Source organism: Gigantopelta aegis, chromosome 12, assembly GCF_016097555.1.
Source record: "Gigantopelta aegis isolate Gae_Host chromosome 12, Gae_host_genome, whole genome shotgun sequence".
Taxonomy (NCBI): domain Eukaryota; kingdom Metazoa; phylum Mollusca; class Gastropoda; order Neomphalida; family Peltospiridae; genus Gigantopelta; species Gigantopelta aegis.
The window spans coordinates 40,425,290-40,441,696 of record NC_054710.1 but is presented as its reverse complement, the minus strand read 5'-3'; the positions used below and the strand labels follow the sequence as shown (position 1 = coordinate 40,441,696).

General features: G+C 35.6%; 1 protein-coding gene across 3 annotated transcripts in view; it reads right to left on the bottom strand.

The window, feature by feature from the left end:
* Positions 1–333: 333 nt before the first annotated feature.
* The window catches only part of LOC121386650 (hypoxia up-regulated protein 1-like), a 49,451-nt gene continuing 33,377 nt past the window's right edge, over positions 334–16,407 (bottom strand). For 2 of the 3 annotated variants that reach the window (XM_041517627.1, XM_041517628.1), the window contains 8 exons: positions 14,097–14,185; positions 11,170–11,412; positions 10,435–10,751; positions 7,729–7,939; positions 7,219–7,440; positions 4,961–5,285; positions 3,233–3,301; positions 334–1,833 (listed from right to left, as the gene is read on the bottom strand). In XM_041517627.1, the coding sequence (XP_041373561.1) occupies positions 1,784–1,833; positions 3,233–3,301; positions 4,961–5,285; positions 7,219–7,440; positions 7,729–7,939; positions 10,435–10,751; positions 11,170–11,412; positions 14,097–14,185 (1,526 nt within the window). In that variant the 3' untranslated portion in view covers positions 334–1,783. The remainder of the gene's footprint in view (positions 1,834–3,232; positions 3,302–4,960; positions 5,286–7,218; positions 7,441–7,728; positions 7,940–10,434; positions 10,752–11,169; positions 11,413–14,096; positions 14,186–16,407) is intronic. The other variant, XM_041517629.1, reaches the window with a different exon arrangement.

The window sequence follows — 16,407 nt, the reverse complement described above, 5'->3', positions numbered from 1 at the left end:
TCAGCTACAATGAAAAGACTGTTCCACAAGTTATGAATGTTGAACAAGTTGAAACAATAATATCCTGGCACTATTCAGTCTAGATATGCTCAACACCTTTACAGGAACATTCCTGAGTTTGCTGCAATTTTTAAAATGTTATCGACTAACATAGACTTTTTAATGACTGTAATTACATATCATATATATTTTTTTCTGCAGAAAATATTAGTGGCTGTATATTAAACTGTTTCTGATTGTTCTATTTGTACTAGGTTCAATTTTATTTTCTTTCCTAAAATAAGACAAAATCCAGTTTGGGCTTCTTACAAATATTAAGACGACCAGAAACACATTAAATATTACCACAGATATTCTAAACAAGAAAATTTATTTAAGATGTAAGTTTAATCATAGAAATATTTTATTAGTTGGAAACATCTTACAATGCAGCAAACTCAGGAATGTCTCTTTAAATTATTTGGAGATAAAATCCAGCTTAGGAAAGGAAGACTAGAAACAGATACTGACACTGTTCTAAACCAAAAAAAAAAAGAAAAAAAAGAAATGGACTTAATATGTACTTTTAGTCAATAACATATGCGTACGAGACAGGGGGTGGTGGGGGGATCAGCTGTCCCCTAGTGCTGGAGCAAACCTTTAAGTTACAGATATTTGGACAAAATGTGCTAACCTGAGACCTTTTAACCATGTATTTCCATCATTCTTACACTCAAAATTAGTTGTAATTCATATAAAAATGCATAGTGATTAGTTTTCTTCCCTATATAGCTGTTTGGTAGTGATGCTAATATGAATAAATGTTATCCAGATTCTGGTATTTTCTTTTAATTTGGGCAAAAGTCAGCCCCCCAAAAAAACCCAAATGGGAGCCTGTACGGATATGGTCAATGAAAATGCTCAGATGGTCAGAAACATTTAACAAAGGCAGAAAACCCGGATCATTAAATGTTTGTTCACAATGGTGTTTACTACAGACTATAATGTTTTTCAAAAGTCATGCATTCGTAGCAAGTAACAGTGATAGAAATAAGTAAAACTGTTCACTTGTCTATCTAGAAATCTACTTGTTTGCTAATTATTTTCACGTGTCTAAATAATAAATGGTTTGTTTCATTCAAGTGCAAGAACAATGTTTTTTTACTGCTCAAACTGAAACTGCTTTGAAAACAGTTACTTGTCCATAGTACAAACAGAAAGGTGCTTATTTCAAACACCGAGTGATGGTATTCAGCATGTCAGGACTGAATAATGCCAACGTAATGAACTGACAACAGCACACAAAATTTATTTCAATACTATTTCGGTCTATCTCTATTTTAATGTTATCTCATGAATCCAATTTTTTTTTTTTTTAATCTGCACTTCATCCCACACAATTTTGTTAATGTTAATCCTGAAGTAATTTATCTCCCTTTGTGATGAAGTTAAAGTTATCCTCCTTTGATACCAAACAAGTTCATCTCCACTTTGGCTTAAGTTTAGCTATTTTCATTTGTTATAAACTTAGTTATCTTCCTTTGTGCTAGTTATCATCTCCTGTGATGAAATCAGAGTTGTCTTTCTTGGTCGTGATGATAAATTAATCTTCCTTTCTTATGAAGTGACCTTTCTTTTCCCATGAACATAAAAAGAGTTATCGTTCTTTGTAACATCACTGCATTTTGAGAGTTTCTCCTCGTTAAATTCTTATCACATGATTTCTGGCACACATCTCCATGGTGATACTGCAGTACATTCACACATGTATAGAATTAAATAAAACAATTAAATGAAGCTTTCGTTACAATTCTGAATGTTCCGATTTTTCTTGATCAACAGTTTCACTAGCATCTGAAAAAGAAATGAGGATCAATATAACCGATTATCCAAAAACTGACATTTTCAACATTAGCAATCAATATTTCCAATGGGGACCCATATCGTAAACAAATTAACACTCTCCATAACAAACAATAGTTAAACGTTTCTTTGTTTAATGGCGCCACAAGAGCACATTGATTTATTAATCATTGGCTATTGGATGTCAATAATTTGGTACGTTTCGGCATATAGTCTTAGAGGAAACCCGCCAAATTTTCCCATTAGCAGCAAGGAATCTTTTATATGCATTTTCCTACAGACAGGATAGCACATACCACAACCATTGGTATGAAAAGTAGTGGGACACCGAATGGGACTAAAAAAAAAAAAAAATCAGAGAATGGGACAAATGAAGCAGTTCAATCCAATGACTTATTAATCAATGGCTACTGGAAGGAAATCTTTTATTTAACGACACACTCAACACATTTTATTTATGGTTATATGGCATCAGACATATGGTTACGGTCCACACAGATATAGAGAGGAAATCCGCTGTCACTACTTTTTTCGATTAGCAGCAAGGGATCTTTTATATGCACCATCCCATAGACAGGATATCACATACGGCCTTAGATGTGCCAGTCATGGTGTGCACACTGGCTGGAGCGAGAAATAGCCCAATGGGCCCACTGACAGAGATCGATACCAAACCGACCATGCACCATCAAGCGAGCACCTTACCACTGGGCTACGTCCCGTCCACAGCTGCTGGTGGTCACACATAATTTTTGACATACAGAAAACCCACTCATTTTTCCACTAACAGCAAGGGATCTTTTATCTGTACTTTCCAACAGACAGGACAACACATACCACAGACTGAATTATCAGCCATGTGGTACTAGTTGGAATGGGAGAAAATCCAGCGGATCTGGTTTGATCCTACAACCCAATCACAGGACGTAGCCTAGTGGTAAAGCATACACTTGATGCGCGGTCGGTCTGGGATCGATCCCCGTCGGTGGGCCCATTGGGCTATTTCTCACTCCAGCCAGTGCACCACGACTGGTATGTCAAAGACCGTGGTATGTGTTATCTTGTCTGTGGGATGGTGCATATAAAAGATCCCTTGTGAAGTTCTGTATATATACGATGCAATGCAGCTTAACTGTCGAGTCGAGTGGCATCGTGTAGTGTATATTAATAATCAAGTCATCTGTGACGGATATTTATTCGGCCCGACAGACTTTTGGCACGGCCATTGTATAGTGTCAATATGTCATAGTTCACAATGCTATACAAATGTATGTCCAGTTGAGTCACGTCGTCTGTCATCTAGGATTTAGTGACATTAATCACCCCTCTCCAATAAAATAAAAATAAATAAATAAATACTAAACATAATGACAATGGAGCTAAAACTCACCTATCTGTAAAGTTTCATCTGATTTTTTATCATCAGTTTTTGGTATTGTTGGAACCACTGGTGGTATATCTGTTAAATTAAAAAAATAAAACAAAAATGGCATTTACTTCACAATACTCATAAATCACTTTCTTTCGTCATTTCAATAAATTTATTTTACATAATGACAACCCATTTTCGGTAATGACATCACTTTCTGCATTTCATCAAAGGATAACATTCAGTTTATATCAAGCTATTTCTTGTTCAGTCAGTGTACCACAATTTGTAGATCATATCAAGGCCATGGTGTGTGCCATGGTGTGTGCCATCCTGTCTGTGTGATGGTGCATACAAAAGATCTCTTGCTACTAATGGAAAAATGTAATGAGTTTCCTCTCCAAGACTATATGTCAAAATTATCAAATGTCTGACATCCAATAGCCGATGATTAATTAATCAATGTGCTCTAGTGGTGTTGTTAAAGAAAACAAACGTTGTACCACAAACGTTGAAACAGGAGTACTGGCACATGGTTAATTATTGATGCCAAACAAGTCATAATTCTGACATTTAGTCTCAGAGAAGGAAAAGAAGGAAGGAAATGTTTTATTTAACGACGCACTCAACACATTTTATTTACTGTTATATGACATCGGACATATGGTTATGGATCACACAGATATTGAGGGAGGAAACCCACAGTCATCACTTCATGGGCTACTCTTTTCGATTAGCAGTAAGGGATCTTTTATATGCATCATCCCACAGAAAGGGTCGTACATACCACGGCCTTTGATATACCAGTCATTGTGCACTGACTGGAGTGAGAAATAGCACAATGGGATCACTGATGGGGATCGATCCCAAACCGACCGCGTCTCAAAGAAAACATGCTACATTTTTTCATTAGCAGCAAGGGATTTTTTTATATGCATTTTCCCACAGGACAGCACATACCATGACCATTGATATATCAGTTGTGGTGCACTAGTTGAAATTGGGGGAAAAACCCAATGGGTCCAATCCTGCGACCCAAGCACCTCGGTTTATAGCCCATTCATTCGCTCGATGTGCGGCCAGTTTAGGATCGATCCCCGTTGGTGGACCCACTGGGTTATTTCTCGTTCCAACCAGTGCTCCACAACTGGTGTAACAAAGGCCATGGTATGTACTATCCTGTCTGTGGGACAGTGCATATAAAAGATCCCTTGCTGCTAAACGAAAAAGAGTAGCCCATGAAGTGGCAACAGCAGGTTTCCTCTCTCAATATGTGTGTGGTCCTTAACCATATGTCTTGAGTGCATCGTTAAATAAAACATTTCCTTCCTTTATCAAATAAGAATCAAGTAAACTGTCAGGGTTGCAGAAATGGAAAATATTTAATAGAGCCCGCCAAACCAGAACCAACTAAAATTTACTAGCCCGCCAGAATTTCTACTAGTCCACCAGTCTATAGAACAATATGTTATTAAAAATAATATAATATACAGTGTCTTCACTTCAAATTAAATATATATATAGATATATTTACAAAACATTATTAAGAACACCTGGTAAGTGATCAACATCACGTGGCAAACAAAATAAAAAAATGGCAGATAGACCGTCAGACTGGTAGCTGCATTTTTTAACTCGTTCATCAGAATTTGTACTCGCATTTGGCAAGCAGGCAAGTACTTTCTGCAGCAGCCCTGAACTATGTACGAGCAGAAAGCATGTAATTCTGGAAGACCAAAACAAACATACCTAGAGTCTCTGGAGGTTGGGTTGAGCTATCGGAATCGGGTTTCTCATTCGTCGATTCTTTATCAGATTCTGATTTTTCATTGGTGGATTTTTTATCCTCCTCCGTTTTATTGGCTGAATCTTTGCCACCATCTGAGACTGTCTCATTCGATTTGCCTTTCTCACTGGGTTTTGGCTTCGGTTTGTAATATTTGGCTTTATTCACTAAATATTTCACTTCTCTGTCGAGAGCTTGAATTTTTAAAGCAATGTCTTCCACAAGTAGTTTTGGATTTTCGTGGTTTTTCAGTTTCTTTTGTTCAGCTTTACTGCTTTTCAACCAATCCTGTAGTAACAATAGAAAAAAGTATAACAATAATGTAATCAATAAACACACATATTGTTTTAATTCTTCACCATTTCCTACAAGTGAATATGTGTACCATAACTTGTGTCACAATTAGGAACTATAGTGGACCGGGATGAATGAACTTTCACCCGGAAGTCATCTGTGTAGTGAGACCTAAGGTTATAACACAGAGAAGCTAGTCTGTTATGTTTAAGGTAGTACTAAACCCAAAAACGTCCGGCTGGGTCAAAGTTGGAGGTGCACCTGACTTTTGATAGAGAAGTGAACACCACAAGTCCTGTGATTGGTTATAAATGTGAGTGTGTTAGTTGTAAAAAAAAAAGAAGAGTTTTATCTCGGCTAAAAATGTATGCAATTTTATTTCATCTAGTACCACTGTGTCAAGTAGCCTTGTGCTTGGAACATGTACGGGGTACCTGTAAAAAAAACCAATACTAAAATTTTGTGCAAAACTAGGGGTTGTTGTAAAAACATCTGATTATACTGAAAATGAGCCATGAAAGGTACCATTTTGTTCAGTTAATACTTTGAGGTAGGGGTTGTAGTACTGATATTTATGGGTCATAGTTTGGTTAATATATTGCATATAGTGTTTTTAAACACAAACATTAACATGGTCACCTATGGGATTTTATTTGGCATAGTCTTACCGTAAAGATACAATCATGAGCAGTATGTGTCTCCTGCACACACCCATGCCCCTTCCCAAGCAACAAATGATAACACTGAATTAGGTAGTTAGACAAGACTTAACTAGGGAACTTGTTCTTTTCAAAGTTTTTTGTTTTAATATGAATCTGAGAAATTAAATGTCTTGCCTACCATAAATGTATTCAGTGTCACTGACAGATGCATCCATATACATGTTTTAAAAAATTTGAAAAACTCAAAAATTAATTTTAATTTAATTTTTTAGTTATAGAGATGAGCTCTAGATAGTGTATTTCCCCGTTTGAGTATCACAGACTCTTGGTTCACTCTGTTCTAATGTCATCAAAATGTGTTACAGATTTGTAGATTATCAAAACATGTCTACTTTGACAAGTTCAAACTAATTTAATAAATTTTAATTTTCTATTCATTAACATATACCGAGATGAACATTCATATATAGGGCTTCTAGATTATGGTAGCCCCACTGCCATGGCTAGTGATCTTCAATGTTGGGCTAGTAAATAACTACTATTGTCATGCCCGATGGCTAGTGAAAAACACAGAAGTTGTCAAATGCTGTATTTAAGTGAATATGAATATCCTCACCCCTAAATCAAAGGGTTTTAAACTCAATCTCCTTCTTTAGGTGACATATCTCATTATTCCTATTAGTAAAATTGTATTTACTTCAAGTAGGGCTAGTGAATTTTTAATCGTGCCTAGTAAATGTTTTAAATCATTGTTTCCATGGCTAGTGGATTTTTATAAAAATTCTAGAAGCCCTGATATCTGTAACTATAAACCAAGTTTAATTAGTCTACGACTTAAAGTTTATGAGAAACGAAGCTAAATGTGAAACCATTATACTAAGTTGAGCTAAATGCAAAAGTTGACGTCGTTAATGTTGCCGATTTTAATTTAATAAATTTCAAATTTTTTAATTTATTAACATCCAGTAAGATGAACGTTCATAGATGTATCTACAAACCAAGTTTCATTGATCTATGATTTACAGTTTGTGAGAAATGAAGTTAAATGTGAAACTTTAACATTAAAAAATAAGCAAAATTTGAAGAAAAGTAATACCTACCTTTCGGGGGTTTTTCTTAATAAAGGAGTGACAAAAACTGGTTAGCAAGTACTATTTAATGTTTTAGTCATCTCTGGACAACAGAAAAGTTCCTAGCTAACTACACACTGATAAGACTGGGGTGGACATGACCAAACTACGTAATCACATGTCGGCAATACTCACGACTGTGTTGGTGATGAGTTTTTCCAGCGTGGTTATTTCCACCTCAGTGAACATGGGATCTTCCAATGTGGTCAGGTTCTTGATGGTTGCCAGGAAGACCTTCGAATGGTTCAGCATCGACTTCATGGCGTCGAGAGCCTTGGGTCGCTCCTGCATCTCGCGGACTCGGATAACCACGTCCTTCGTGGCGGTAACGAGTTCCTTCAGTTTGTCAGTGTACGCCTGAAATATCACACAAATCAATTAGGATCCTTTCATTGAGAAATGGAAAAATGAAGGAAGGAAGGAAGGAAATGTTTTATTTAACGACTCACTCAACACATTTTATTGACGGTTATATGGCATCAGACATATGGTTAAGGACCGCACAGATATTGAGGGAGGAAACCTGCTGTCGACACTTCATGGTCAACCCTAACAATGAAATAAATAAATAAAAAATAAATAATACATTCTTTCTTCATTATTTGTTCTTGTTACAGTATGAAAAGAAAAACTTATTTAAATTACCGTCTTCTTTGCATCGTCGGGTTGTTCGTACAGCCAGTCGGACGCGGCAGCCAGAGCCTTGACGATGACGTCACGCTCCTCCTCCGTGGAACACTGCACATAGTCCTTCTGGGTGAACTTGTCCTGTGCGTCGAAGATGTATGCCTCCAGTTCGTTCTTCGCCGCCTCCAGCTCCTTCTTCTCCTGGTCCCTCGCCTTCAGGCTCGCCAGTCTTCAAAATAAATACAAAACAACAATTACAACCAATGGAGGATCCAGAAATTCCATTCAGAGGGGACCCCAATAACATGAGGCAGAATGCCATGGGAACTTTGGGGAAGGTTTGGTGGGGGATCATAATTAAAATGAAAATTAGTATATAATAAAAATATAACTGTTGCAAAATTTAGTGGTGGGGGGGGGGGGGGCTCCACTAGATCCGCCTAAATCTCATTGGTACCAAACGTTCTTAATGGGTTTAACATGAAGCGTAAACAGTAGTCTAGCTAGCAATATTGTCCTGAACGTCGAAATGACGTTTTGCTTATTCAAGAAAAGTAACTCTGCACGCTATGCGACAGGAAGTGATCGCTCGCACTCTGATAAGCATGATCGAAAATATCTCGGCTGATGCCAAAATTTCAAAACTTTTCCATGACTTTTCAGTTTTAATCAAAATTTTAAAAAATTTCAAGGCCCTTGAAAAGTATTTTGTAAATTTCAAAACTTTTTCAGGTTTTTAATGACCGCGGGAACCCTGTTCAACACCCAACGCCTGCAGTTGTACTGGTGTAGGGCCTCCACGAGTCCATAATATGGGACTCGAGTACTCGAGGGTCAAACTCGACCCGGACCCGAGTATCCGACATTTACACTAGATGATGATGAGATTAAGGAATAAATAAAATAGCATTATACATGTTAATCCCAGCAGTGAACATGGATGACAAATCATGCCATTGTATTGCGTTGCACACATTCTCATAACTCTATAATGTAACAGACTGAAAGCACATGACAAAACGACATAAAATATATAATTAAATGAGAATGCTCTTCCTTGTACGGTGCTTGAACCGTAATTGGATATAGGCATGTTAATATGTTATCCTATCCTATCATATCCCTTACACGGTACTCGAGTCTTGTGAATGGACTCGATTCTTGTACGGTGCTTGAACCGTAATTGGATATAGGCATGTTAATATGTTATCCTATCCTATCATATCCCTTACACGGGTACTCGAGTCTTATGAATGGACTCGATTCTTGTACGGTGCTTGAACCGTAATTGGATATAGGCATGTTAATATGTTATCCTATCCTATCATATCCCTTACACGGGTACTCGAGTCTTGTGAATGGACTCGATTCTTGTACGGTGCTTGAACCGTAATTGGATATAGGCATGTTAATATGTTATCCTATCCTATCATATCCCTTACACGGGTACTCGAGTCTTGTGAATGGACTCGATTCTTGTACGGTGCTTGAACCGTAATTGGATATAGGCATGTTAATATGTTATCCTATCCTATCATATCCCTTACACGGGTACTCGAGTCTTGTGAATGGACTCGATTCTTGTACGGTGCTTGAACCGTAATTGGATATAGGCATGTTAATATGTTATCCTATCCTATCATATCCCTTACACGGGTACTCGAGTCTTGTGAATGGACTCGATTCTTGTACGGTGCTTGAACCGTAATTGGATATAGGCATGTTAATATGTTATCCTATCCTATCATATCCCTTACACGGGTATTCGAGTCTTGTGAATGGACTCGATTCTTGTACGGTGCTTGAACCGTAATTGGATATAGGCATGTTAATATGTTATCCTATCCTATCATATCCCTTACACGGGTACTCGAGTCTTGTGAATGGACTCGATTCTTGCTAGACTTGGCCCGTGCTCGAGTACTCGAGTACTCATGGAGACCCCATACTAGACCCCATATTTAACAACACACTCAACACATTCCATTTACGGTTATATGGTATCGGACATAATATGGTTAAGGACCATGAAGATATTGAGGAGCGAACACCACTGTCGCCACTTCATGGGCTACTCTTTTCTACTAGCAGCAAGGGATCTTTTATATGTACCATCCCATACACAGGATAGCACATACCACAGTCTGTTTATTAATGTTTATTGCAATTAATTTTTGTGTATTTTTAATGAAATACAAGTGCCCAGAAAATGGTGAAATGCCCGAAAAGTGTTTGGTCTACCATGCCTTGCCAAATTTCTAGGGAAGTCACTAATCTTTTATATGCACCATCCCATAGACAGGGTAGTACATACCACAGCCTTTGATATACAAGTCTTGATGCACTGGCTGGAACGAGAAATAGCCCAATGGGCCCACCGACGGGGATCGATCCTAGACTGACCGTGCATCAAACGAACACTTTACCACTGGACTACATCCTGCCCCTTTACCATCAGAGAATTATCGGTAGATATCGTGTGCAAAACATGGACACAATAAGTAGTAAAATACACATATTAAGACATCCTGTTTAGAAAAATGTTGGGGTTTTTTTACAAATCTACAATAAATGAAATTTAATTGTTATTCTTTTTTAAGTGTATGTATTTCATGACATAATCTTTGCATTTTAAAACAAAAATTCACTAAAATGTTTTCAAACCTGATTTAACTTTTTGATAAATTCTAATAAAGGATGAAAACAATAAGAGTCATTTCCTACCTCTTTCTAGACTCTTTCATGTTATCTTTCGGGATGCCCGGAATGTCAAACGACTCAATCTCCACAGTGATGTTTTCTTTAATCGTCACAATCTTCGGCTTTTTAGCTTCCTCTTCCTCTTTCTCTTTTGCTTCTTTTTCCGCTTTCTTTTCCGCGTCAGATTTTTTATCTTTTTTATCCTTCTTATCCTTGCCTTTCTTCTCTTTCTTTTCTTTCTTGTCCTTCCGTTCGTTCGTTTTATTTGCTTCGTCTTTCTGTTTCTCCTCTTTGTCATCAGTTTTTTCTGTTTGTTCATCAGCTGGTTTTTCGTCACTTTTCTAAAATTACAAATTAGATTAACATTCAATTAATAAAATTATTATTATAATTATGTAACTGTGAATCAGCTGTATGTATATATATATAAATGTATGATCAGGATCAGTCAGTTAAATATTTGATTTTGAATTAGAACATTTTATTACACAAACAATAAAAGAACAACTTAAGTGTCCCTCTCCTATATACGTACAACACAAGTAAAACAATCTTACATAATTATATATAAACAATATATTTAAATGGCGAAAGTTGTCTGCAGAAAGAAGGACATGTACGAAATATTAGAAAGGAAAATTGTGATGCAAGAAAAGCCCAAAATGAACACATGCAGTCAAACAGTGTTTAGTTTTATACTGAGAGCTATGGATTGCTGGTTTTTTGTTTTATTGCTTATTGTTAAACCAGTTTCAACACCTCTTTCTCCGTCTTTTTCTCTCGTTGTTTCTCCTCTGGTGTATCTGTCGGTTTTTCCTCTTTCTTTTCCGACTCTGATGTTTTCGACTCAGTGGATTCCGACTCTGATGTTTTCGACTCAGTGGATTCCGACTTAGATGTTTTCGAGTCAGTGGTTTTCGACTCAGATGTTTTCGAGTCAGTTTTGTCTTTCGTCCCCTTCTCCTTACTCTCTTTGTCAGTTGTACTTTCCTCCTTTTTCCCCTAGCACCACAACAAAGAAAGCACAATGTTTTTTTTCTTACAGTGACACTTGTAGTAAAGGTTGGTGATGTAACTAAGATGCAATACCTTTTTAACCTTGTTAGACTGAACTTAAGAATTTTTAGTTGCACATTCAAAAATAAGATGGCATACCGATAGACATAACACTGTCCAAGCTGTTAGGAAATATTTGATTAAATGTCATCAGGCCGAATATTTTGTCTACTGATTTTTTTTTGGGATTTTTTTTTTTGTATATATATGTAGAAAACATTTAAGACCAAAATAAATAAATAAATTTTAAAAAAAGAAAGAGAGAGAAAGAAAAAAAAAAGAGAAGAAATTTGAGAAACAGTCATTTGAATTTAAGCAAGTTACAGTACATGAAAACAATTCAGTCAACTAGTACTAATTATCCAGCAGCAACTCCTAAATTTTCTGGTTAACTTCCAAAGTTGCTGGCCAACTCCCAGTTTCTGGTTAAAATCAACTCCCAGAGTTGGTGGCTAACACCAAAAGTTGCTGGCTAACTCCCAGTTTCTGGTTAAAATCAACTCCCAGAGTTGGTGGCTAACACCAAGAGTTGCTGGCTAACTCCCAGTTTCTGGTTAAAATCAACTCCCAGGGTTGGTGGCCAACTCCTGGAGTTTCTGGTTGACTTCTGCAGTTGATGGGGCTTTTTTCAAGTTTTCAGGGGTGGGAATTGGTGAACTGTAAAAAAGAGGAAATCTAGAGGGGTCCCGGAAATTCTTGAAATCCTAGGTTAAAATCTGTGCCATCTGACACATTTTGGAGGAAAGAACGATTAAAATGCGAGGAAATAAAATGTTCCATGAGAGGAAAACAGCTGATCCGAGGAGAATTCCCACCCCTGAGTTTTACTAAAACGCTTTACTCTGGTTACAACACCCATGCAGGTAATCTGTGAAACCACCCACCCATGTCTGGTTGACTTTACAGTTGGATTGTGTACTGTATGTATACAGTCGGTGAAACAGGTTGGGATGACTTTATTGTTTGTTTGCGTACTGTAACTAATACTGCCCACCCCAACCCCTAAAAAAAGAAAAAAAGTTTCGAGTTACAGCTATATTCTGAGCCAGTTGGTTTACCCAATTTAAACAGACTTTAAAACAGGCCTATTTCTATGGATATAATCACAGATAAAATGAATGAGAGAAAACATTACTACAAGTGACACTATAAGAATTAAACTAAAAAAGAGAACAAAAACATCAAAATGCAAAAATGAAAAATAAATCTTACATGGCAGTGCAAAACATAAAATGCAACAACATGCAAAATGATATAATTGACATATGCAATGAAGATATAATGACTTGCACGACAACTAATATATTAAATAACAACTAAATATTGACTTAAAACTAAGTATTTTATTTGTAAATATTGACTTAAAACTATGTATTTAATTTGTAAATATTGACTTAAAACTATGTATTTAATTTGTCTTCAACACTACTTTATTCAACAAGCTTTCTTGTGGTCAAATCATACTTGTTATCAATATTTTGACGTACAACTGAATTATGGAAACAGTAATTTTTCAGCATCCAAACCAGTTTGAAAAATATTTTATGCATAAAGATACAAAGTGCAGAAATCAATTAAAGACCCCAAAAAAATCACATCCATGTGCCAACCATTAAACAAACACACACCCTGCTCCCCAAAAAACACATTTTGAAGTAAAGTATTAAAAATGTAACAAAACTTAAAACAGCAAAATTGAAGGAAATGTCACTTTATGTTGTATGATCATATACCAAAGTCTGCTAGACAATAGTTTTGCCAGAGGTACTAAGTATTTTATGTATTACACATGTAGTGTTGTTTATATAGGATTCAAAAGAATTATCATTAATATCATGCAAAGCTATTAAAATGGCTTTAATTTCAATACAAAGGATAATTTAATATTTAAAAAAAAATTCTTCTTTTTTTTTTACTTTATATTTTTAATATTTGTGCAACAAAAAGATCATTTAAATTAATATACAGATGCACAAAAATTAAAGTTTATCTGTAATCACTAAATAGCATCGCTTCAAAAAAAATCTGTTACATTTTCTATAGAGGATCACACAGATTATAAACATCTGCAAAATTCACAGCAACAACATTCATGCATCAAGAAAAACCTTTTAATCCAGTTTGGACTTTTAAGCACGATTTTAAGAATTTTCCCATTTATTAATTGGAAATATTAATGCAACCTGCATTTTCTCACCCTTAATTTTCACATCAGCCTCTATTTTAGACACAATGAAACATGTACAAGAAATCATGTGAACAGCCTTGAATTTATATTCTTTTTTTCTTACCCGCTACATGTTTCCATTAGTTTCAAGGGATCTTTTATATGTACCATCCCACAGAGAGGATAGCACATACCACGGCCTTTGATATACCAGTCATGATGCACTGGCTGGAACGAGAAGTAGCCCAATGGGCCCACCGACAGGGATTGATCCCAAACTGACCAAACTAGTAGGGACACTTATAGTCTGTTTTGTCTTCACTGCGTACCCTCTAATCATTTTCTGTCAGAAAGCCTATCAATGGAATTCATTTTGATACTCACTTTTCTTCCGCCGATTTCACTGTTTAATAAAAGAGAGAACAAACAGTATGAATTACAACAGTTAAAACATTTTGTTTACCTCGGCGTCAGGTGTGTGATCCGTTTCCACGACACTGTCCTTCTTCTCATTCGATGTACCAAATAGCCCACCCAGAGCACTGCCAATTTCTGAAAAATACAACACACATTTTTTTGGAAAAACTGGCTAAAACTGCCCTACCAACATCAAATGAGGTTTAGTGATGCTTGCATTTTACTATAGCAGAAAGTTTGAGGTGCACCATCAAATAAAAGCATCTGCAGCTGTGATTGGCAGTACTATGTCATTGATTATCGGTGTACTGCATGGGTGTTGATATATATATATATATATGGGTGTGTTAATATTATTGGTGTACTGCATGGGTGTTGATATATATATATATATATATATATATGGGTGTGTTGATATTATTGGTGTAAGGAAATGTTTTATTTAACAACGCACTCAACACATTTATTTACGGTTATATGGAGTCAGACATATGGTTATGGACCACACAGATATTGAGAGGAAACCTGCTGTCGCCACTTCATGGCCTACTCTTTTCGATTAGCAGCAAGGAATCTTTTATTTGCACCATCCCACAGACATGGTAGTACATAGACATGGTAGTACATAGACATGGTAGTACATAGACATGGTAGCACTGGCTGGAATGAGAAATAGCCCAACAGGGATCAATCCCAGACCGACCACACATAGAGCGAGCGCTTTACAACTGGGCTACATCCCGCTCCCTTATTGGTGATGTTGATATTATTGGTGTACTTACATGTGTTTGTTGATATATATATATATATATATATACATATATATGGGTGTGTTGATATTATTGGTGTACTTACATGTGTTTTCTTATATATATATATATATATATATATATATATATATATATATATATATATACATATATATGGGTGTGTTGATATTAATGGTGTACTTACAGGTGTTTGTTGATATATATATATATATATATATATATATATACATACATATATATGGGTGTATTGATATTATTGGTGTACTTACATGTGTTTGTTGATTGATATATATATATACATATATATGGGTGATGTTGATATTATTGGTGTACTTACAGGTGTTTGTTGATATATATATATATACATACATATATATGGGTGTGTTGATATTATTGGTGTACTTACATGTGTTTGTTGATATATATATATATACATATATATGGGTGTGTTGATATTATTGGTGTACTTTGTGTTTTCTTGTAGTTACATGTATATTATATATATATATATATATATATATATATACATATATATGGGTGTGTTGATATTAATGGTGTACTTACAGGTGTTTGTTGATATATATATATATATATATATATATATATACATACATATATGGGTGTGTTGATATTAATGGTGTACTTACATGTGTTTGTTGATATATATATATATACATATATATGGGTGTGTTGATATTATTGGTGTACTTACAGGTGTTTGTTGATATATATATATACATACATATATATGGGTGTGTTGATATTATTGGTGTAGTTACATGTGTTTGTTGATATATATATATACATACATATATGGGTGTGTTGATATTATTGGTGTAGTTACATGTGTTTGTTGATATATATATATACATATATATGGGTGTGTTGATATTAATGGTGTACTTACATGTGTTTGTTGATATATATATACATATATATGGGTGTGTTGATATTAATGGTGTACTTACAGGTGTTTGTTGATATATATATACATACATATATATGGGTGTGTTGATATTATTGGTGTACTTACATGTGTTTGTTGATATATATATATATATATATATACATATATATGGGTGTGTTGATATTATTGGTGTACTGCATGGTTGTGTTGATATGCTGCTTATATCAGTTTTATTAGTCAATGTTAACATTATTGGCCATGGGAATTGATTTGGTCTAATGGAGCCGCATGGAGACTCCACACTCCACAGCTAGATGTAGTCTGTAATGAGCATTTGCACCAACTCAGTCTGACGCATCCATTTGGCACCAACTCAGTCTGATGCATTCATTTCCAATAATTCATCCTATGCATTCATTAGGCGATTGTCGAAAGCATTGTAAAGCCTGAAGTCACCACACCACCATTTTCCATAACATTAAGAACTACTTTTAGCAGCTCAACAGTCATCTTTGAAAAAAACATTTTAACATAAAAATCCCCCCCCCCCCCCCCTGCTTTAGATAGTAGTATTCAAATTACTCCATGTTTTGAAATTATTGACATTACTAAATAACAATTGTGCATGTGGTATATACCATCTCTTTTGAAGAACAGAAATGAGCAGACATAACTGGCTT